At 44.8% G+C, this 23,888-nt stretch overlaps 4 protein-coding genes across 8 annotated transcripts; 1 reads left to right on the top strand and 3 right to left on the bottom strand.

Moving 5' to 3' along the window:
- Positions 1-2,072: 2,072 nt before the first annotated feature.
- mfap5 (microfibril associated protein 5) lies at positions 2,073-7,372 on the top strand. The gene is made up of 7 exons (XM_086112696.1): positions 2,073-2,148; positions 3,775-3,830; positions 3,963-3,995; positions 4,069-4,107; positions 5,157-5,244; positions 5,756-5,829; positions 5,903-7,372. Exons 2-7 carry the CDS (start codon positions 3,788-3,790, stop codon positions 6,031-6,033), a joined length of 408 nt encoding a protein of 135 aa, XP_085968822.1. The 5' UTR covers positions 2,073-2,148; positions 3,775-3,787; the 3' UTR covers positions 6,034-7,372.
- Positions 7,370-14,154, bottom strand: necap1 (NECAP endocytosis associated 1). Its single transcript, XM_086112693.1, has 7 exons — positions 13,986-14,154; positions 12,456-12,556; positions 11,874-11,978; positions 11,256-11,337; positions 11,033-11,141; positions 10,145-10,292; positions 7,370-9,019 (listed from the first exon to the last, which is right to left on the bottom strand). The coding sequence occupies exons 1-7, from the start codon at positions 14,084-14,086 to the stop codon at positions 8,913-8,915; spliced, it is 753 nt and encodes a 250-aa protein (XP_085968819.1). The 5' UTR covers positions 14,087-14,154; the 3' UTR covers positions 7,370-8,912.
- A 692-nt stretch (positions 14,155-14,846) lies between these two features.
- aicda (activation-induced cytidine deaminase) lies at positions 14,847-21,269 on the bottom strand. 2 transcript variants are annotated; one of them, XM_086112695.1, is made up of 5 exons: positions 16,714-21,269; positions 15,932-16,097; positions 15,367-15,649; positions 15,116-15,231; positions 14,847-15,051 (listed from the first exon to the last, which is right to left on the bottom strand). In XM_086112695.1, the coding sequence occupies exons 1-5, from the start codon at positions 16,731-16,733 to the stop codon at positions 15,004-15,006; spliced, it is 633 nt and encodes a 210-aa protein (XP_085968821.1). In that variant the 5' UTR covers positions 16,734-21,269; the 3' UTR covers positions 14,847-15,003. The 2 variants fall into 2 exon arrangements, with proteins under 2 accessions (XP_085968821.1, XP_085968820.1); XM_086112694.1 differs by having other exon boundaries at positions 15,932-21,268.
- nat14 (N-acetyltransferase 14 (GCN5-related, putative)) lies at positions 15,940-23,726 on the bottom strand. Of its 4 annotated transcripts, XM_086112692.1 has the most exons (6): positions 23,575-23,726; positions 23,083-23,227; positions 22,519-22,824; positions 21,559-21,714; positions 21,235-21,408; positions 15,940-16,075 (listed from the first exon to the last, which is right to left on the bottom strand). In XM_086112692.1, exons 2-5 carry the CDS (start codon positions 23,161-23,163, stop codon positions 21,268-21,270), a joined length of 684 nt encoding a protein of 227 aa, XP_085968818.1. In that variant the 5' UTR covers positions 23,164-23,227; positions 23,575-23,726; the 3' UTR covers positions 15,940-16,075; positions 21,235-21,267. The 4 variants fall into 4 exon arrangements, with proteins under 4 accessions (XP_085968818.1, XP_085968816.1, XP_085968814.1 ...); XM_086112690.1 differs by having other exon boundaries at positions 21,235-21,714; positions 23,494-23,726; XM_086112688.1 differs by having other exon boundaries at positions 21,235-21,714.
- Positions 23,727-23,888: the final 162 nt, after the last annotated feature.

The following is a 23,888-nucleotide window of genomic DNA, read 5'->3' as shown; positions in this document are numbered from 1 at the left end:
GATGTTGGCAACAAATCACCGGAAATGCTGATTGTATCATTGAGATTGTTTTGAATGTATCGGTTTAACCTTAAACAGCTGTCTGTGTATTTGAATTGGAAAAAATATATATTTTTAAAAATGTTATATTAAATACAGATATATGCTAGAGAGATATATAAGAGATGCTACTGTATGCTTCTCTCAGTATAGCAGTGAGACGATAGCTTGATTGATGGCTGCGTTGTGGAAGTAAATTCAGACGTCCAAATGTCTGAAATTCATCCTTGCGGTGACCAGTGTCATCACGTATTAAAATTCCCCCCACGATCCGACCGTTCTCCGACATTAGGCTTTGATTACCTTCCAACAGCTTCCAGTTCTCAACCCTGATTCATGAGAGCACTTCAGCTCGAGTTTTGGGGTTCTCACAGTCCCAGAAGGAGACGCTGAAAATGGCGAAAGATTTTTCCGTAGCACCCGAGGGAGACGCAGAAGGGGAGGGGGCATGTCCTGGGTGAAATGGAAAGCGGTTGTGAACGTGTGAGGCAGCGCTGGCATGCAGCAACAAACCGCGTCAGGGTCATAAACGAGTCGAGAGTTTATCGTGTGTTTACTCACTTGACCGCCTACACAGAGGTTGTGGAAGAACTCACAAACTGTAACTTAAGTAGACGACAATTGTGTAAAAAAAAATAAAAAATATACAGATTCGTCTACTGTACCTGAGTAAAAGCGAGTACAGCCTCTGACATGTACAAAGTATAATAATAAAAATGATTTTTTACTCTATCATATACTTTTAGATCGATAGACTAATTACACATTTTTTTCATTCATTTCAAAACTTTATTCTACTGTACCACAAATGTAGAATAAAATTAAATAACTCAGTAGCCTACTAAGAAATGGACCAATAAGAAAGAATAAATACACCTAATAATGTAAAGGTAATCATTTTAAAGTTATGATCCTACATACGGCGTTAGCATGATTGCTACTAGCAAATGTGACTGATCAAAAGACGACGCGATTGATTGTTGCTTTCATCCGATTAGCTGTACGTTTGGTCAATTTGTGACATTCCGTTTTCAGCGTCTTCTTTCATTTATTAGCGGATTCTGTTTGTTTAAACTTGGAAAGCAATCTTAGAAGGGGGACTCCGATTGGCTCGACTCGCGCAGATTTCCGCCACGTCTGATGGAGTCAATTTGCTCACAGCTCCCTGGTCTGTCTGTTTTCCAGTCCGTTGCGGTCTGGCGTGTCAAATTGACAGGCCCACTGGATGGAGCGTCCCTGTTTTGCATACGCTGCCCCCACATCAGTCAAACTGTCATCAAAGTCTCTCCGGCGACCTTGTTTGGCCCTTCAGACAGCTGAATTTTTTTCAATGCTGCTACCACTGACACTTTGGCTCCTCCTGCTGGTTGTGTCTAAAACAGTCCCATCCAGATAACTGGATATTATCCAATTACTACGCAAACATTGCCGAGGAGAACAGCTGAACTTTATTTGAGGTACACCAGAAGCACTTTAAATGTACTGATGCCTATTTAACACGAGATCGAATGTGATTGTTTTCAGTGTGAACACAGTAACATGCCCGGTAACAAGAGGGTGTCCACACTTACGCAACCACATTTTTTCAGTTGTTTATTTATACTTTTCCTCTAAAAGAGTGAATAGTACACCTTTAAAGTACGGTCAGAAACTCCCTGATTAATATTTGCTTGCATCAATAAAGCGTGAATGGTTGTTTGTCTCGGCCAGCGCCCTGAATCAAACCCCCGACCAGCAAACTGTGAGGCAGATGTGCTAACCGCTAGCCCACCGTGCCAACAACGTTAAACATCCCTGAGATTTGACTGTATTTTAGTCAACGACTGATGAATGAACTTTACGCCGTTTGGTTGATGAGGTGTGTTTTCACTGCGGTGATGCTAAACGAAGACATCTTTGGAAAATAAGAATGATGAAGAAAAAAAAATGAGGTGAATCAAAAACAAAAGCAGTGTGTTATCAATTAGGCTCATTGGAATGGGGCAGGGAGAAATGCTGAAAACAACCAGGGACAAGGCAAGGAGGAGGGAGAAGGAGAGAAGGAGGAGAAAACAACAAGAGGACAAACGAGTCGCGAAACCAAAGCAGGTTCGGACAACAGCAAAAGTTGTGAGTATTGTCGTCTTGTTTTTTTTTTTTCTTCAGGGTTTTGAGGACACATAACAGCAAATATATATCGATCGTTTACCTTGAAGCTTGTTTCTGGCTTGTGTGTTATATGCATGCTCACGATTGTAGTTAATCCTGTGAAAACAAAGAGAGTTTGCACAGATGTGTGTACGTACACTGTAGACAAATTCAGCGACAGCCAAACACATCACCCGCCAAAGCACGCTAAGAGAATGTGTGTACATTGAAAAGGCATGGCCCACATGCTCAACTGGCTGTGCCTAAAGTGATCTTCAGAAAGTGACCAGTTGGAAAGTGTTGATTTCTCCAGAGGAAAAAGGGTGGAGGGGGTGCTCATTTTGGGCACAAAACAAGAACCCACACACACATTCTTTCAAGAGAACTCACAACTTGGACTAAGTTGCTCTGACACATTGCGAGAGGAATGATGCAGTGTGGGAAGCGAGACAAAGCAACTGGAGTTGCGAATGAGAATAGCTTTAAAAACGCCCTTAAAAAAAAAAAATCTGTGAGAACGGTGCATTTGTAATGTAGTGTCAGCTCAGCTACACCATCTTCCCTCAACATTTAGCGGGTGGGGTTGGCTGAGGCCTGTGACGTCATATGCGGCCTAGTTTCAACGGCACCTTGAGCTAGCCCCCCTTTGGTAAAAATCATTTGCTTTAATGTATACTAAGGTAGTGAGAGGTTAATAAAAAGGATGCTACTAGGCAATATGACAATAAACGTGACATAAGTGATTGAGTTTTTTTTTTTAAACGGGAACCACCCCCCTCAATTAAAATAACATTGTAGTCATAAGAACAACATCAATAATAATAATAACAATAATACTAATACGGGAGGCACGGTGGTCGACTGGTAAGCACAGTACAGAGGTGCAGGGTTCGATTCAGGCTCAGGCCTCCCTGTGTGGAGTTTGCATGTTCTCCCCGTGCCTGCGTTGGTTTTCTCCGGGTACTCCGGGTTCTTCCCACATTCCCAAAGCATGCATGATAGGTTGGCTGAACGCTCTAAATTGTCCCTCGGTGTGATTGTGAGCGCATATGGTTGTTCGTCTCCGTGTGCCCTGCGATTGACTGGTGACCAGTTCGGGGTGTCCCCCGAAGACGCCTGCGACCGTTGTGAGGATATAGATGGAAAAATACTACGACTAATAAAAATGCTGAGGGGAATTCTGAACAGTTTCAAAACCATCAGGCTTTGACTGGAAAAAGAGAAAAAAAAAAGTCACGAAATGCCTAGTAGAACAGCTGAACTTTATTTAGGGTTAACCAGAGGCACTTAAAATGGTGGCAGATGTGGACTGACGCCTCTTTAACATGCGATTGAATGTGATTGGTTTAACTGTGAACACAGCAACACGCCCAGCGATAACACAATTGTATTAATTCCGTTGTTTATTTTTACTTCGCTTCTCTGATTCTTTGAAATAAATAAATGAAAGAGTGAACACGGGCCATTTTAGTCTGAAGAGGCATCATCACACTGCACTATATGTACAGCTAGACAATGACTTAAAATGAAAAAAAAACCCCACATAAATAACATGAAGATATTTAACTTTTATTTGTCTGACCTTTTCCTCTTTCCTCGTTTGTCAAGCTCAACCTTTGCAATGGGCAACCTTTCAGTGTTCCTGCTCCTCTGCGGTCTCCACGGTAACGCTGCCAAACAGAACGCACAAATCCGCTCGCTTCATGATGTTCCAGTCGCTCTTGTGTTTGTTTTTTTTTTTTTTCCGATCAATAAATAAAACTTACCTCTTTTTTGTGTGTGTGTGCGTTCCACAGCACTCACAGGTGTCGTCCAAGCCCAGGAGATCGGTAACGTTTCACGAAAAGACTCCTCTTATTGATCAACATATTGCGCTGTGACTTTCCTTTCTCTCGTCACCAGAGACCACCGAGGCACCCGCCAGGACCCTCCCGCCAGCCAGTAAGTGGGCCACCACAACCTGCCACATTGGTGGCAAGTAGAAATGTATACTGACTGCACTTAGGGAGACTGGACAAAAATCTGTACTCTTTGCTTTGCCAAAATAGACTTGTTACTTCCAACCTCCAAAGTAAAAAGAGCCATAAACAAAGAGAAGCAAAGTGTCAACTGGAACTGGGACAAATAAACAAATCAATAAATCATTCAAATGTAAAGAGTCGGTGCTGGCATTTTTGCCAATGACCAACCCCTCAGTAATTTTCTTTCTGTTCCCCGCAAGGAATGTATTTTGTGACGAGCCAAATCCATGCTTGGAGCCAAATAAATAATAACAACATTGGGGAAACAAAAAACAAAACGATGTTTGCCTTTGGGCAGCAGTTTGAAGTTAATCATCTTCTGACGACAAACAATTTGGTCTGCTCTGTGTAGTTCTATTTCAGTCATTTATTCTTGAACTCATCTCAAATATCCATTTACTGAATTCCTCCAAGTGTAAATCTGCAAGTTGAAAGGCACTCTCTCCCACCCTCCCATAAAAAGGTGTATCAACTTGTATCAGGCTAAAAGTGGTCAGACTTATTGCAATCGCATAGCCGCCGCTGGCATACAACGGAAAACACCGCAGGCACACATGCTTGCAATTAGCACCTGCGTGGAGGGGGGGGGGGGGGGGGGGGGGGGTGACACTTCTAAAAACAAACGGAGAAGAAACACATGTAGGCAGACAACATAGCAATACTCACAGGTAGGCATATATTCTTTATCCTCTGCAAAGAATGACGATTACTGCCATCGTGAGAATCCGAGAGAGAGTCTTGTACAATATATTCAAATGAGTCTTATACTGCCCCCAGGTGACCGAGGCATGAGCAGGACATGCACTGAAGGAGAAAGTGTGGCCAAAAAAATTTTTTTAAAAAATGCTCAGCTCGTTTTCATTTTTATTTCATGATGTTATAACTGCATTTTTAATTTTTTTTGTTTTTTTTTTTACCAAGAATAATACGATGGAATATTTTGACACCTCTGCTTGTGTGCCCGTGTAGACTGCAGGGAGGAGATGTACCTATGCACCAGGATGTACTCGGTCCATAGGCCCATCAAGAGATGCGTGGGCGAACGCTGCATTTACAGGTGGGTGCCAGCAGAGGGCAACGATCAGTGGTGGCTGATCACTTACAAGTTCATTTATTTGACTAAAAGGGGCCAACTAAGGCGCACGGATCGTTTTTTTTGGTCAAATACACACCCGTGTGATGGAAGTCGTTCAATTTAGGCTGTTTGAACGTGTGCGGCACACATTTTGGCAGCAACGCACATCCGCTGACTTGTTGGGTTTCCGTTCGTAAAAGAAGGCTCTGATCATCTGTTGTGATGTTGCCAAAGAATGACCTCGGACGCTCATAGAATGACATCATCAAGAGAGAGACTGGAAGAGTCACAGAAAGACATAGAAGTAGACTTCCTTGGAAGATTTTTCATGGATCAAACTAACGTGAATTTTGAGATTCAGCTCCTCGTTGCGCAATAAATAAATACATAAATAAATAAAGCGCGGAGGCGTCGGACATTCAAAAGTTTACAGGTGAATCTCTCTTACCTTTTGGGGTGAGTAGCGTGTCACTTCTTACTGCTTGTGTCTCAGCCGCCATCGCGTCTACGTGATCAACAATGAGATTTGCACCAGGACGCTGTGCGAATATGAGGAGAACCTCAAAGGTGAGCCAGCTGCCGTTGGCCACCTGTCCATACATTCGCACCGACACGCTTCTGTCCGCCTTTTGCCCGACAGCCGACCTGTGCCGAGAGTTGTCCGGGTGGCCCAAGCGTATCCAGAGGTCATCGAATAGGAAACGCTGCCGCAATCGCCGTGGCAACCCTAAAACCTGGGCAAACAAGGCCCGGCGGGGGTCTCGGGCATAATTGCGTCAAAGTCCAGGTGGGAGCCCCGTCGAGATGGAACTGCGGGGACGTTGTCAGCAAAACAGTCCACAACACTATAAATCTCACGCTCAATGCCGGCGGGGGCCGTTTTTTTTCACACGCTGAGTCATATCGATGTTTATGTGCCCTCACTTTTCATTGCCTGTGACGAGCGTGCGTTTCATGGATCGTGTCAAGCAGGTTTAATGGCCCTTCAAAAGGGGCCACGGAAAGCCGGCGGAGCATGGATGCGCTCTCCTGGATACCCAACTGAAAAGGTCTATGTATGTTGTACTCACGTGCGAGACGATTCGGTGCACGAGTAGAATGACGTCTTCCGAGCAATGCTTATTCCGCTCCCAGTGCCCCATCGGGCCACCTACAGAAAACCATTGGAGCAGTTATTCCATCCACTTAATCTACAGCTAAAGGCCCATGTACTCGAATGTGCTTCGATAATTGACTCACCGGTCCCCACCGCCCCCTCCTACTACTAGTGCCACTTATTAGGACTGAATGAAACCTAACTGGTGAACTGTGGAACGTTCTTTGATATTCTTGATATCTGGCTTCAGGGCCGTCGACCTTCACAAGCAGGACTTTGGCATTCTAGTAGGACCTCTGCATGAGGGTGACGCTCCTAGTGAAGCATTTGTTGCAGAGTTTAGGATGCGTAACATGTCGCCGTCCTACCAGTATGTCAACGTTGTCCTAGAAGGGAGGACAAAGAGTGGACTTGTGTACGGACATGGCAGACTCCCAATTGACTCTACAACTTTTTGGGGGATTTGATTTTTGTTGGAGGTTTTGGGCAGTTCCATATGCCTCCTAATTTTCATGGCTCGAGATGAAATTTTCAACCAAAGGTGCTTTGTTAAAAACATTTAGGGGGCACTACGTAGCCATTTTGAAGAAATTGCCCAATAACACTCCAAAATGTTTTGTTTTTTTTTTGCCGAGCTTGATGTACATGCAAAATTTTCGCCTCGGTTTATACCCACAAAAACAGCATCATTTTCCTTTGCAAAGAGCGCATCGCCACGGCAACGGCCTGAATTCCCACTGGTGGGGGAAACAACTTTGTAGACAAAACATATATTAGTGGGCAGAATTGAGTACAATGGGCATATGGACCTTAAGTTGGATATCGACGATAGCAAATAAATGCTTCATCAGCTTTTTATATCAAGTCCAGTCATCACCCAAAGGGCCCCCTTTGACATTGGAAGGTGCTAATTCATAATCCATGACGTATTACACGCACCGTTGATCATACTGACACTTGATTTTGTTTCCTCCCGCATTTTCTTTGTTGAAGAAATAAAGTACATCCAAGTTGCGTTGTGCCTCTCTTATATTTATCTTTGCATATTCATTCCCATACACAACAAATCACATGAGACAGTAAAACATTTTGTCCGGGTTAAATTGTCTGCAAGCAAATACCACTCAACATCCATCGGCATTGACATCATCCAGCCGCATGTATACAGCAACATCACAAAAACCCAAAAAAAAAAACAACCCCCCCCCCCCCGCAAATGCCTTTCACAAACAAAAAGCTTGGTCCCAACAATGCGTCAGTCCAAATTGAAACGCTTTACATCAAAACCCGGCCGTTCAAATGAGTTCGGTAGCACGCAACCTCTCAGGTTGTCGGATGGCGGCGCCCTCCAAGAACGACGGGCGATGACTTCACCAAGCAGGACAGAGCTCGTGACCGAGCTCAGCTGTCATCCACAGCCACTAAATCACAAACATTTTAGAGAGGCCGGGCACATCCAACTTGGCTGCCTCCTTCGCCCTCTGATCTGATTTACTACGGGCTGCTCGTTTCCAGAAAGCAACTGCTCTCTCATGTCAGCGCTGCAAGTATTGCTGTTAAAAGTCCACTGCACGGCGCTAGAGAGCAGCACCACTTGGGAAAGCCGCTCAAAGTCAACAAGATTTCTTTCAAGATTATAGTGGTAAACCTCACGTATGAGAGAGCAAAGTTCCAGTGTTGAATTAAGACATACTACAGACAGACAAAGTGCATATTATCAACCTAGCATTAAAAAAAAAGGGGGTGGGGGACAAAAAGCTACAACACAGATGCCACACTATGGAAGCCCTTTCCTGCAAGACAAATAATTGTGATTTTTTTTTTTTTTAACTGTCAGAAATCCGTCTCTGCTCGTGGATTTTTATTTTATTTTTTAAATGTCAGGAGCCCATTTTCGTCAGTGATAATACCCCCGCTCCCTTCTTCGGACTCAACCCGGTCATGCAACTGTGTTTCAAACATTGCTCGCCTATGGAAGGGCTTGCGCATGAAGGTGGTCTGACAATGTTTTGTTTTTTTTGTTTTTTTTTTCTTTTAAACTGGCAAAAAGGGGCCTCCCAAGCCATATAAAAAGAAAAATCACTGGTGGAAACAGGCTACTAACTGAACCCCCCCCCCCCCCCCCCCCCCAAAAAAACAAACGGGCTTCCTACAGTTAAAAAAAAAAGAGCTGGCAGAAACGGACTTCCATAACTCACAGACTACTGGGGATATACACGTTGAAAATAAATATTCTTTGTACAGAAACTGCATTCATTGTTAGATTTCCTTCATCACATTTCTCTAGAATGTTCACAGTTAAAAGGAGGGAATAAACAAATCAACACAGACGAGAGTCTTAGTGTTAGGCTTGAGACCAACTACATGAGAACTTAAACAGATTAATTAGTACAGTACAATACACGAGAAATGGCGGGGAGGGGGCGTGAGGGAGCGGTAGGGACCCCCGCCAAAGGAGAAAGCAACGACGACCAAAGTGCTGCATAATGTTACTGAGAGAGAGAGAGAGAGAGAGAGAGAGAAAGGAGTGGAGGAAGAGCCAAGCGGGAGTTGCTCACTTCGGGGAGTCAAAGTCACCCCACAGGTCTGAGCCGGTCATCACGGGCGGATTGGACGAAGCCACCAAGTTGGAGTTGCTGGAGTCCAGATCCAGCAAGCAACCTGGTGAAGAAGAGGTGCAGTTAAACTTGAGTTTGAAAGCCCACGGCTGGGCCAGGCAAAGGAAACGAAATACGGGACATTGAATTTTCATTTGAATGGGTTGCATTGAAGAAAAAAAAAAAACTAGAAAAAAACCCCGAATCTGTATTGTACACTTCTGAATTCAAATTCAGTAGTTTGGAACTGACCAACTTGACCAAACATCCAGGTATGTACTTGAGGAAGTGCAATCGGTTACGCGGATCTGCTCTTCAACCATTCATCAGAAATTCCAGAGCATTGGACCTTGTGGTGCACCGTTTTGGACACACGCGACTCCACGCTGCGGTTGTAATGCTCCACTGACAACAGCTTGACGGCAGTCCGCCGAGGCCAAAGCAACGTACGCCATCTCATGACTACTTTCAACAAATAAATCACTTTCCTCTGACCTTCTCTGGTTCATGTGTGAGTCGCAGGAAGGAAATGTGTTCTTTCCTTCCACTGCTATGCGGACGACTGTCAGGTCGGTGTCCCGCTGAGTAAAATCGAGGCTTTCTCATTGAGGCCGTTTTTATCCCGTTTGGAGAAAATCAGGACCCGGCACTCCTTTTCTTGAATTTCAATGAAGTGATGGTGCTTGTTCCCAGTGGCCCTTGAACGTCCCATCCTGCGGACTTGGGCTCCCTATCTTTAGCCAGCAGTCTTGAACTTGGGTCTTCAACTGGACAGTGATTTTAAATTGCTCCATGTACATACAGCACTCTGAATACAGCGGAGATTGTTTTCAAGTGCTCGAGAAATACACTTGAGTTGAGTTGAGTCATGGCTGATAGTTGCGCTAAAATGTTGTTCCAACTAAGTTGAAATGACGTGGGCTTGTACTCTGTCTTCTAACAGCTTAAGTTGGTGGCTATATTAAGTCCATAAAAATGGCAAGTTAAAAAAAAAAAAACACGAGGGGGGGGGGGGGGTAAATGTTAACTCATAAGCAAGACACCCAGTGACCTCAATTAACAGTCGCCCCTTGTTTCTCCTGAGATCACAAAATACTCCTGACATGAAAGGAAAACAAAAATACAAGCGACGGGCTAATTGGCCGCCTGACCTCTACCGGCTTTTCCACGGAGGCTTACAATTACCTACCTGTGTCATTTCCTCCCACAGACGGCTCCGTGTTATGATTATTAGATCGGGAGGACGGGGGTGGGGCTAGCCTGCCTCCGGGGGGAGGTGGAAGGAGTCCGAGGCCACCAGAACTCTGTGGACGAGTTCTATCCTTTTTTTTGGATTGCTGCAAGGGGGGGGACATTTGGATGAGTGCGTGTCGGACAGCGTGATTGCACAATATGATTTCAAAGCCCAAATGATCATCCGACACAAGGTCTTTCAACTTCGGGGGGCGGGGGAGGACAATCCAAAATTAGCCGATTTTTGCAGATTTTTCTCTCTGTTGTAAAGTTTAACAAATCCTAAAGCGCAAAGTACTGGAAAGCAGTCAAATGTTCTGCCTGTAATTCACATCCTTTTTGTTGAAAGCGTGAACGGATCAAAACGGAAGTTATATCGTTCCGACATATTTTTAAATGATCGTCGCTCGGAATTTTATTCTGTCAACTAAAGGAATTGGCATTGGCCTGAAAAAAAAAAAAAAATCCGATCTTCAGGCCCTACTGTCGATATTATTCTATAACCGAGTCAATAAATAACTCTCCTCGGCTGCTATTTGAATAAATACGGCAACCATTTCTGGAATTTGGTTGAGTGGGGGGTTTCATTCCCACTGCAGTTACTCAGATTTATAAACCAGTCGGAACACGCCAAAGTCTATCATTAGCAAATAGAAAACACATCTAGGCCACAACGCATCAAACTTCTGAATGAGAAAGAGGAAGTCGAGCGCGAACGGTGTCATTCCATTACGCAAACGGATTCATTGTGCACCTTGAAACAATTTACTTCAGGACCGCCGTGAGCCAAGGACCCCCTATAGTGGCAATTCCCATTTCTGACATTGTATCCAAATAAAATTACCCCAATATTGAGCGTGATGGTTTGTCCCTCTTTGAAGCCCAGGTCAAGCTTCGGAGCCGAGTCTGGAGCCTGCGCCTGTTTGCTGAATTCATTTTCTTGCTTTACCCACCTTCACAAACAAAAGGGGCAAAAACAGTTCTTGAAGACGGTTTCATAAATTGCATCATCTTTTCTTTTTTTTTTTTTTTTTAAATCAACTTTTGACGATTTAAGTTTTGAATACTTGAAGTGGTCCTGCAGTGCAACATTGAAGTCAAAGGCATCACCTCGGTCTCCAAACCCGATCCCGATGAAGGCACTGCGGCCTGTCATAGAAACGTCATATTACTTCACGGAAGGGCGGCCTCTACTGTACCGTATTTTCATGACCAAAAGGCGCACTGAAAAATCCGAAATTGTCTCCAAATCGGACGGGGCCGCCTAATAAGGCGGGCCGCTTTGTGTTTGCACATGCTGCTTCTACAGAAGAAAGGCGGACGTAACTGAGGACGGCAAGGTAGCGCACGTTATAACATGCCTGCGTCCAAAATAATAGAATGCGTCTTGGGTAGGTGTTTAACACAGAAACAGCAGCCGTAATTGACACTGCGCCTTGTGTTCGTGAAAATAGGGTATTTGGACAGTCTCCAATAAAGTGACTGAAATCAATACTTGAGTAAAAGTCCAAATATCTTCACGAAAAATAAAAATAAAAAATTCGGGAGCACTTCAAGTCAAGATAGGTATCAAAAGTCACTTCCCGATGTGAAATGAACTTCAGTATAGGGAGTCGTGTCACTTGAAATGTCCATGTAAAAAGGATACATGAATTTAATTGCAATTTTGCCCGCAGTCCACACACCGTTGTCATCCTGGATGCGGAGTACAAAGTACCGGCTCGAGTCGCTCACTGTTTCCACTGTGATGCCGGGGTACTCATCCACTGGTGCCTGGGCAAACAGCTCCCCTGCACATTGAACCAAAATGATTTCAATTTGTAAGGCTCATGTTCTGGCGGCAATCTGAAGCACAACGTACACTATATGTTTGTTTTTTTTCTATTGTCACGTTGTACAATTATGAGTGTTTTTGGAATGTGCTTGAGAGCACAAGAAAATCTAAATCAGGGGTGTGCAAAATCGGTCCTCAAGGGCCGCGATCCTGCCTGTTTTCCAGCACTCCCGGGAGCAACACACGTGATTCAAATAATCAGGATGGTTCTAATGCTGCCTCGGAACTGGCTGATGAGCTGATCATCTGAATCGGGTGTGTTGCAGCCGGGGGAGATGGAAAACATGCAGGACGGCGGCCCGGAGCTGGACATTCCTGATCTAAATGAAGGACCCAGCTCGTGAGTCACCTGGGAAGCTGATAATGAACAAAAGTCGTTTGAGTGATGGGGGGGCAACAGACAATACTGGAGTCATAGCTGCTTCTCTCTCACCGGATATTTTATCCTCCAGCTTGACATAGGCGACTTTCCCGCGAGCCACCACTCGCATGCGTCCCGACCAGTCGGGAGCATCCAGCTTCCAATCAGCGGCCCTGGGACGGGACACGCAAGACAGAGTGAGAACATTTGGACAGCAATGAATGGATGTGTGTTGTTTATGCTTAGCATCTGGGCCTTCAGTGGGGACTTAACCAATTAAGTCCACCTCAAAACACAGAAACCATCATACAGAAAACCAATACACCAATGAGCAGTTCAAAATCAATATTTACCTAATAGCATGACAAAAATACCCTTCTATTTTCAATACAGCTTACTGGTCGCAGGTGAACTGGAACCTATCCCAGCTGACGTTGGGTATTAGTTACCCTAATTCATGTTTTTGGAATAGGGGACAAAGCCAGAGTAACTCGAGAAAACCCAAGCAATCGCAAGAGAACATGTTAAGCTTACACAGGAAAACGTGAGCCTGGTTTTGAACACTAAAAATATGTTAGCTATAATCCCTACAGCACACTAACTTACTAGAAATGCTGGTTACAAAACGCATTCGAGTGTTCGGATCGCAAAAGATATGTTTTGCTCGTCGAACTGTGCTTGATTTGATCAACTCATTGGAGGACAGAAAATCTGATGGCGGGCCAGCTTACTTGTGAGGATGAATTTGAAATCCTATTGGTTTTAGAAACAGCCCCCTTGCTTATATCGATTAAGTTACATCAGACAGCAGTACTGATTTTAACCACTAGGCATATTGGATTCATATTTTAACTCATGAAGGCTGACAGGTGAATGGATAAAACACATCGAACATCCGTATTTTACTGGGAGCAGGGCATTCTTAAATAAACGCTATGGGGGGAAAAACATCTTCAGGGAACAAGTATTAGAATTTAGGTTATAATTGTTGCTCACTACTAAATTGAACGCATCTGCGGCGTCAGTGGTTCAAAAAAGCGTGACTCAAGATGCGAGTCAGTGTACATGCAACCAAAAGCCGATTATTTGCATCATCCGTCATGTCGCCTATCAACCAATCGGGAGTCAATCGGGTGTTATGTCCACTACTGTGCAGGTGCAGTGGGTCAAAAGCTATCACACGAGATTGTGTGATAGCCGCCTTAGGTGGCACAGAATGAAATCAAGTGTCCTTGAATAAAGGACGCTGTCCAGATGAGGTGTGTACTGAACCAAAACGAGGGCCTCATTTAAATGGGAACCGTATCTCATTAGGCTCTTCCAAAACAACAAAATCGGATAAGCATCATTTTGCGTCAGGCATGTCATGATGGAGCGCCAAAAACAACGTGGAAAAGACTTAAATGTGCTTTTAATTGGGTATTTCGAACAAATGAGAAGATACCGCGTCCAAAAAAAACAAACATAAATCTAACACAAATAAAAAATAAGACACTCAACGCTAACCGATAGCATGAAGCTACATTGCGTCGGCTAGCAGGTAACGGTTCGTCCACTAAGTGGCAGCTCGCGGCTACCGTGCCCCCCGCGGTCAGGCCTCACCTGATGGCCCGGTTGGATGCTCGCGGTGGGATTCGGTACACGTTGACTTCTGGTTTGACGCAGAGGACAGACTCGTACTCGAACTGACCCTCCGTCGCCATCTTGCCTTGTTTCCGTCGGTGTGCGCCGTCGCCGGCGGTGCTGGTGGTGGCGGTGGCGTGGGTAAATTAGTGCGGTCAAACCGTGGCCGTAATATATCGAGTACGAGCGCATCATATTTTCCTTCTTTCTTCTAAGGCGCAATTGTGCGATAACATGGCAAATGTGGGATGCTGCGGGCGTTGTTTGTGTGTGCTTGTCTTTAACTGTTAACACTCTCATCGAGACTTTTGTACTCGGCTTTTACTGAACGATTTTTGTGCGCCACCTAAGACATGCGTTACGGTTTTATCAATACGCAGTGATTGGTGCCGTCGCTCTGCAGAGGTAGATGGTAAATTGTTATCCGGTCGGGAGACCATAAAAAGGCACAGAATACGGGGCGGGATAACCAAATGAAAAAAAGCTAGATGTCTGTCAAGAAATTTTGCATCGAGTCAAATGTTTTTATATTGTGGTCTGTAACGGCCGAGTGCGATAATAATGGCATATTCGAAACAATTTGCATTTTCATTGAGCACAACAAAAAATACCAACAAAAATCCAATGCCATCTTCATTTTAACCTAAATCAAAATAAATAGTCCAATACAACAAATTATTATAAAGACAAAACAGGACCTATTTCTGTCCTCGCGTGAATGGATGGTGTTTCTTTAATTCAGATCTACTCGGCTATTTCACTTGGTGTTGATTATTTAGCAGTGCAGAGCAACGTAAAAGCGCGACTCTCATTATTTACTCATCTATCACAACCCAAAGGTAACAGGGTAGATGATTTATTTAGTCTGGCCGTGCTGCATAGACACAACAAGCAAGCAAGCAATGTTCTTTCAAGCCTTGCTACAACGAAAGCAGTTTTTGTTCCTTTGGCAGTCTCGGTCCAGCAATCGTAGTGAGGGGCCACCGGAGATAACGTTTCACAGTCCAAGAAGCTTGAAGGCATCTCTTAAATCCATCTCACAGGGCTGAAAAAGACATATTTGAATTGAATCTTTTCCAGTCGCGGCAATTGTTCATTTGCTGCCGTACCTGCAGGATGCGATTGAGTTTCCTGGACAGTCGGACAGAATTCTGATGAAGGTCATCCCAAGCCTTGAAGTGGCTTTTCTTGCGATCCACAAAGGTCTGCCAGCAGTAATAGTAGTCTAAGGACAAAAGAGCAAAAAAGCATCAGTACATTCGGCTTCAAAGGTAAAAAGAAAAGCATCTTTTTCCCCAAAAAAAAAATAAAAAATTCGGTCGAATGATTGTGTCCACTGTATGTGATAATTTGAAAGTACCTTTGTAGCTCATGACTGTGACTTGCACTCCCGCTTGCTGTAACAGTCGCAGGCCCTCTCTCTCGTGGCTGTCCTCCATGTCACAGAAGTAGAGGCGGGCCACAAAGATCCTGAGCCGAAGGTTGGGCATCCGGCTCAGGAACTGGGACAGAGCGACGGAGCAGTTTGCGCAGGGAGACCAGGAGCAGAACCAAGTGATGGAGTAGCTGAGTCTCCTCTGGCCCGCCTCTCCGCTACCCCAGACTCCAGGGCACAGGACTCCCAGGTAACGTAAAAACAGCAACTACAAGTCAATGCAAAAATGCGAAGATGAGAATGGAAAACAAAAGTCGACATGCCCCTGCACAAATGAGCTCCTTTTGTGATGTAAAAAAAAAAAAACAACTGACCAAGATAAATCATTTGGAATACAGTATTTTTGTTTTTTCAACTTTTGTTGCGTTCCATGATGCTTTTATATCGTAACGCAGGAACCCACTTGACATCATCGGAATATTTATTCTGAATTTAGAACAACTTGAGACTTTGGAGTTCAGGCCCTCATCATTTAAGCCTCCATACTCACCTCTACGTGGCAGCCGTTTCGATTACGGAGGTGTCCAAAGTCAAAGGTCAAGGAGTTTGGCCCCACTCGCCTCTTCACCACAAAGCACAGGTAGGTTTCGTTGCGGCCCTTTGCCCAGCGCATGTTCTTGTAGTGGTAGATGAACTTTTTGGGGGGCAAAAACATACTGGCGCAAAGGGACATCCACATCAGCATTCAGTCCGGCTTACAAGTTGGATAAAGTTCAGTTGATTGATATTTACAGTATGGGATGGGATTCATTTGACACTTTGTTTCTTACCATGGTTTGCAGCGCTCGGTGGACTATTTATAACTTCCCCTTTTTTTTTCCCTGAACTCTGCCACAAAGTTATAAATCGGCAAAGTACTTTTCCCCAATTCCATAAACAACTCAATGCGTCAATGAAATGCACGTCCATCGATAAAACTCGTCTGTCATTATTATTTTTTTTGGCGTGTGTAAAACTTGCGGTGAACCAAAAGCAAGTAACGGACGGTAAGAAGGTTCACCCCTTCTGGTGTCCCTTTCACTCGTTTCGTTGAAAGCGGGTCGTCATGACTCACTAAGACCGAAACCTCAACTGCTTCAAGGTAGTTTTGAACAGTCTGAAAATGAAGCGTCACCCTCCGGGGATCAGCTTAGGAGACTCGATTCTGACTGAATTACAACAACCAATGCGCAAAAATGAAATGAAAATATTGAATAGAATCAACGGTTTAAATCCAAACGTTAAAAGGCAGGGTGGATGCAATAAGAAGATCAAAACGTTTGTTTTGCTCACCTGTCGAGTTTTGTAATCATTTTGAAAGACGCGCTTTGTCAATCGCTGGGGTGTGGGCTTCCAATGAAGGTGAGTGACAGAGAGCGAAAGTGTGTGTGTGTGTGTGTGTGTGTGTGTGTGCGTATATACGTGTTTGTGCGCATTTTGCGGGAGGGAACTGAGAACCTGCATCTCATCATAAACATCCTGCATCCAACACACACAGCTTCTGGTTGGACAGAAAGTTATTATTTTTTTTTTTTTAATGTTCAATTTTAGGGGCGTGACACTCTGATGATGGATTGTCGATTACATACTTGTGTCAAAGAAAAAAAAACAAATCACGAGCCTTCATCAGCTGCACGTGTGCATCTATGAAAGAGCATATTTTCCTGAACATGATTATGCAATATATCCGAAGCTACACACACACACATGCACCTCGAAACTTAAGAAACTGCTTAGAATGAGATTCTCCCATAGGCTCCTTTTAGCTGCGGGATGTTATTTTTGTCACAAGTCATACTCATTTTGTGCCTTGGGTGTTCCTGAAGCGTTGTTAGTCAGCAAAATGGACAAAACTATCGGGACCTCTGACCGTTAGAGCTGCGCGGGCAGCCAAACCGAACGCGCCGTTATGAAATCAAACAAGAAAAAGAGCCTTCTCCCACGTGGTCAAAGGCAAGCCCTAAATTGTCTCAGAGGTGGGCCTCAGTCCTTTTGTTCATTTGGCGCATCCTCTCATTTGGAACCAAAGTGGGCTCCTTTGAGCGCCGCACACTTTTCTCCGGGCCCACATGCAACCACAATTTGGTAAAACCAAGAAGCATGCCCAGACCTCGGAGGACTGGCACGTACAGTAGCACCTCGCCCTGCCATCTGGGTTTTTCCAAACTGTCAACTGTGGCCCGGCACGTCCGCGAGACTGGACGTCCCGGCCGCAGCCTCGGCGGCACGGTCGCTGCTCGCCAAATCGGGGTGTGTCCTCGTCAGCGCCGGTGCTCCGTCTGTCTGTTTTTGCCCCTCGCGCTCTCGTGCAATCTGCGGTCGGGGGAATTCACCCTTTCCCAGGGTGCTTGTTTTTTTTTTCCGGAGCTCACGCGGAGGTTAGCCCTCCGCACGGCCATGCCGTTCGCGCAGACGACGTGCCATGCATCATCTGGAACAAATGTATCTAATTGATCCTATTATTGTGCGGCGGCCTGATTTTCGTCTGATTCATGCGTGCGCCCTCGCTTCCTACCACATTACTAGACGGTGCACTAAGGCCAGCGTCTCTGCTTATTTGCTCTCACGCGCCCGGCCTGCGCACGCTCTGCTTCCAAGTGGTTGATGGAATGCCAAACTAAACTGGATGTAACCGCTTGGCATGTTGACCACATTCGACCGAGGTCATTTCATCATGCACTTCCGGACGATATCTTGTGAGCATTAAAAGTAAGTAAGTAAGTACAAATACTTTCTTACTGTACTTAGATATTTCAGGAGGCGTCTGCGTTTCTTTAAAAAAAAATATATACAGTATATATATATCTCGTTTGGATCTCATGTTTCGATATCACCCCAAAAATGTCATTTGAACAGGGGTGTGTAGACTTTTTATAATGTACCCGTATACACCGTAAGGTCACAAAAGAGCAGTGAAGTTTGTTTCGGTTGTAGGAAGTCATCAAAACGGCTATTATACCGTACGTGACTGGCAGTTAAAATGCATTTTTGCTTTTGCACTTTTAAACGTTTACTTGAGTCAAGCAGTTCAATCCGTACTTTTCCTTTCGCCTGCTCTCTTTTGATGTTATTCACAAATATCAGCGCGAGTACTTCTCCCACCTCTTCTCGTGTGTACTGTACACTGATGCAGAAGAATCTTCCGGCAAGACATTGCAGCGCATTTAACCCTTCGCCAGGGCCAGAGAACCCGAGTGTAGGAAATGCCGAGTCACTCTTTCCGTGCACGCCCACGCGCGGCCATACCGTGCAGACGCACATGACCGCAGTCACAAACACACTTTCTTTCCAGCGTGTGAACTCACATCTGTTTCCTGACAACAATAATAGCCCCAGATCGGGCGGGCACGGGGGCCCCGCGAACAGGTGTCTGCTCTCTTGCAGTCATGCAGAAAAGCAGAAAAGAATCCGACGAGGGCCGAGAAAAAAAAAAAAAAGTACAAACGCAGCTTTGACACACCGAAAAAGTCTGACCGAGCATTGACTAACAACAGGGCCGCGGGACTGGGTGTCGAAGCTTTTTCATCAAAAGATAATTAAAGGACGGCGGATTCCAAGTGCAGTTTGCGCCAAGGAGTTTGTAGGTTGTGTGTTTCACTGTGTGTGTGTGTGTGTGTGTGTGTGTGTGTGCGCGCACGCGTTCTCACGTCAGGTGTGATTATGAGGCGCTGTCAGGATCTCATACACACAACTCAGGATGTTCAATGTCACTTTTTTTCAGACCGATACTAGTCGGAGCGCTTATTCTTTGAGTACTCGCCCATAGTACCGATACCGCAAGTACTTTTGATAAATAATTTATTGAACAGAAGACAGACCATTCTGACGCATACGATAAACTGCCAACTGCTGCTTAGGAGAACTTACTCAAATGTCAGATTAATTTTTAAACGTTTTGCCTCCGCGAACACTGATATCTTAAAATAAGGCCGGCAATGGCCTGATACGATACCTGGTATCGGTACTCGCCCGTCCCTACACACAACCGAAACGCTTTCGCACACAACTGAGTGAACACTCATACACACAAACCTGAAGTCGTTTGTCCGTGTAAAAAAGTTTTCATAGTGTAAGGAGGGTTAGGACAGTAGCGCCGCTAGCGTATGTAAAAGCGTTTCACGTCTGTATATGAGCGGAGGGGCGGATTATGCTTTATGGAAAGGCATTTGTACGGTCTACATGAGTGAAAAAACCCTACATTTATGTCCACAAGAGCATTTGAGTCGTACGTATGAGAGGTAAAAGTGTCTCTCCTCACATTAGCGTGGTACAAACATCCTGTCTGTGCTGCGGTGCAAGATTGATGCAAGGCTCACCGACACCATTTGAGGTTCGTCTAGTCGTGCGGTATTTGGGAAGCGCGCGCCAGTGGACGCTCGCGTCCAACGCTGGTCATGGCTTTGTTTATCCATCTGTCAGGGAGACGCTTGATTTAGGAGCCCAGCACGGGGCCAGGGAGGGAACTCCGAAAATTGCAGGGCAGAGCTAAAAGGATCCTCTGCTGTATTCTCATTGCTTAGTTTGTAAATAAATTGCCATGGTGACCACCACAATTTACAAACTAAAATGAATGCAGGAAACAAATCAGCTTTTTTTGGGGGGGGTGGGGGGGGGGGGGTGAATGTAACTGTGCCCATCTTGTACTTGGCATATTTTGTGTACAAAGTGACAGAAGACTGACTCTAAATGAGGAAAAGTAATGAAATTGCTATTTTTCTTGCTTTTTAAAATGATTTCTAGCCGTACTGTTATTTTGTTCACACGGTGCTGAAGACATTTCTTATAGCGTCTGTCAAACCTGTGCTATCGTCGTAGCTTGAGTGTTTTCACACAACTCGATCGTGTCTCACCGGATAGTGCAAGTGGCCGTACGGTAGAGTACATTTTCAGTTTTGCCCACCATTCTTCAAAGCGTAAAGCATACAGAAGAAAAGTACAAAAACAAAAAAAAAAAACACTTAGGCAACTCAAAGGAGGCGTTATACAGGTGCGATGTGGTTGAGAAGCGGCGCTTGGCTTGCACGTGAAGGCAACCCCGTTCCGCACACTCACTTAAACCACAAAGACTTCCTATTACAGTGAATGTGCATTTTTGCCTCGCATCTACAGTACAGTTTCACATGACTGTGCGGAAACACGCAAAGAACCACACGCTCATATTGAGCAAGCACACTTTGACCGATTCAGATCCAACACGTGAATCCATTAAAAGTCGTTGGCTCATGTCATGGGACATTTTTAGGTTTGACGGAACTGAAGTGATTTGCCATTTGCGTATCGATGAAATCAAATATTTGAACAAACTTTCAAATGAACTCTTGCCCCCCGCCCCCTTAAGAAAGTCCTGCGCATCACTGTATAAATATGTTTACACGATAATATGTTTCATGCTATTAGCATATGTACAGTCAATGCTATGTCGCTAAAATTCTCATTATGATCAGTGCAATAAAACATTGAAAAATGAAGATGGGCCAATAAAAATTTCAAGGAGGGTGCATTATCAGATTTAGCGTTGGAAAAAAGACACCAATTTGGTGGAATGGACCCTCCCCCATGTTGAATAGCATTTTCAATGTTAAATATAATTTGGCCAAATGCACGAGATCTGGATTGCCGGTAGAGATTTGACTTTCTAAACTGTTTTATGGCATCAGGAAGCATCTTGGTAGAACAGATACCCATCATGGGGGAAAAAAAAAAAAAAGGACCAGCACAACATCCTTGCGGGAGGTAATAAATATGTGTCCACATAATACTTGGCAGACTTCAGTATTCGCTGCTTTGTAAAATGAAACGTTCAGTTTTGCGTACCTTGAAGTCACTCGTGTCTGGAGGCCGCGCGCATCACAAGTCTTTGTAAAACACCTTGGTGAGCGGATATCCCAGGAAGCCTCTCTCCGGAGTCTCCGGCTGCGCGTGCTCATCGGCGTCCTCGCCTTCAGCCTCCTCCCCGGGCTGCCGGTAACCCATTTTCCTGAAGAAGACCTCGCCCACTTTGGACGGGTAGGGCACATGCGCGTAGACCCGGAACGCGCCCGTTTCTCTCTCCTTGCGCTCCAGGCTGTGGACGAAGAGGCGCGCCAGGCCCTCCCTGCGGTACCAGTTGCCCGTCACCAGTCGACAGAACCTCCTGACGCCGGCTCGCTTCTCGCTCTCTCGGAAGAGGCAGCCCAAGATTTCGCCCTCGCTCTCCGCCACCCACACCAGCCCTGCCGCCTGCTCCCTCTCCGGCGTGATTGGCTCCGATGATGCTTCCTTGTCTTTTTCGTTGGCTCCGATTCTACGACTTGGCTAAATAAGACGGTGGGGAAAATCAACGACAGTGAATTGATTGCGGGAGAAATTTTCCAGAATCATCTGCATGACTGGTGACTCACAGGTTCACTTCTTTGTGGATTTTTTTTTTCTTCAGGCAAAAGTACAATGGCGCTTTGAGATACAAGTGACGCGACCTACGATTTTTTTGAAAAATACCTTTAGTCTGCGAGATGAAGACGGATGCTAATATATCATGGGATGTACATATATAACTGTTTAAGCAGCTGATATCTGAACACAATGTGCAGCAGTGCATTTACACACTCAATACAATGGTACTCAGTCATATATTCTTTATCCTCTTCTTGTTTTCTGAAAAAAATACCAAATGAAAACATGATTTGAGCCATTATTTTAGGAGGGTGGCGAATTGGAAAAAAACAAAACAAAACAAAAAACAAAACGTTTCCTCCCCTTTTTTCAGGGGTTTGGGATGTATTAATGGCATTTCCATTCATTTCAATGGAAATAGATGATTTGACATGAGAGTGATGTAAGTTACGAGTATGGTCACTCGTAACTTTAGTAAACTTGTATCTCAAGGCACAACTTTGTTTTGTTTGTTTCCCTTTTTGTGGCATCTTTGTACCAAGAAACTACCCTACGCTGAAGTGAATTGAGGAGCTTCATTTAGACAAAAGTAGTGTTTTGCTGCCATCTTGTGTCATCAGAAGCCTTCAAAATGTCTCACAAACAATGAAACACAATTTAGTAAGGGGCTCACTGTAGTAAATTTTACAATTCATATTTGGCTCCAAGTGAACCCAATCAACCAACCTTCTTTGTCACGGCTTTCTTGCCACTGATCCGAGAGTAAGGATTCTGCAGGATGTCATCATGCGTGCCCCTGAAACTGCTGCCCGCGTAGTCCCAGGAGGGGCGGCTGCAGCCCAGAACCCCCGTGGAGCGCGGTATGGTGATTTTAAGGTAGATGATGAGCAGAAAGACGGGAATGGCGAGGGCCAGGATGAAGGAGTGAATGAGGCAGCGCAGGGCGGATGAAAAGACTGCCAGGATGAAAAGGCAGAGCGGACGAGTGAGGATGTGCAGGATGAGGCGGTTTTCCATGCCCTCGCAGCCTTCCTGCAACAAGTTCCCGCTTAGATTTAGACACACGACAGCCACAAAGTTAGGTACTACTGCACTTTCATGAGATGAACCCTTTGGCTTGGTGAAATTCAAGCGCTTTCAATAAATATTGTGAGGCTTTTCTTCATATTTTGCAGATCAGCAGTGCAGTTCTATAGCACTGTAAAATATAACCACCCCCAATTTTTTTTAGCTCTCGTATCTGTAACGTTCTCATAAGATGTAAGATATATTCGTTGTTGGTGAACAAACCTTAATGAGAGCTTTGACCATTTCAACGTCGTCCTCTTTCATTCTCCTCAGCACGACTTGATCCAGGTCCAACCTGACCATGATTACTTGGATTTCGTGTTCCGGTCACTTTGACACAACATCCGCGAGTCAATATGCACAGATTCTAAAAGCAAGCGTTCAGGTTAGTGACACAGAAATATGTACAGTACTGGATACAATGTAGATAATGCACTGAGTGATAGCCACGTTCAGTGCACCTCACCGCCGCATATTGCACCACATTGAGAATGCTTTACAGTACATTATTGACCATAAGAGCACATTATCGCTATGGTACAAATTCATTATGCATCATTTAATAATGCACCTTATCTACTACCCGATACAATTGTATGCTTTTTTTGGGGGGTGCACTGTGGATATACTGACCATTCAAGGCGAAGTCGGCAGTCGGTTTGATTTTATGGTTGTTATTCGGACAAAACCCTGATTGCCCCCATCCCAACTTACCTTTTTACGTACGACCCCAAAAACGGTGAAAAAAATGGAGGGGCATGTATTTTATGTTGTGAATCCTTGGAGTGTTGCTACATTTGATTGTATGACCGCAATAGATTATTCGTAGACGCGCTATTCTGGATACACACTTCCCCTCGTCTTAATTTAGCTGTAGCGTTTCCAACATGGAGGCTCACGTCGTTTGCGTACGTACATTGCGTGGACTCGATATGAATGGCAAATGCGACGCTAAGTGCTGTTCACGGCAAGTACTGTTATGTGGTTTGACTTAAAAACCAAAAACGTAAAACAAGGTCAGCTCATAC

This window comes from Hippocampus guttulatus, chromosome 6 (genome assembly GCF_054856545.1).
Source record: "Hippocampus guttulatus isolate MCC_2025c chromosome 6, RoL_Hgut_1.0, whole genome shotgun sequence".
NCBI lineage: Eukaryota > Metazoa > Chordata > Actinopteri > Syngnathiformes > Syngnathidae > Hippocampus > Hippocampus guttulatus.
This window is presented reverse-complemented; position numbering and strand designations above follow the sequence as displayed.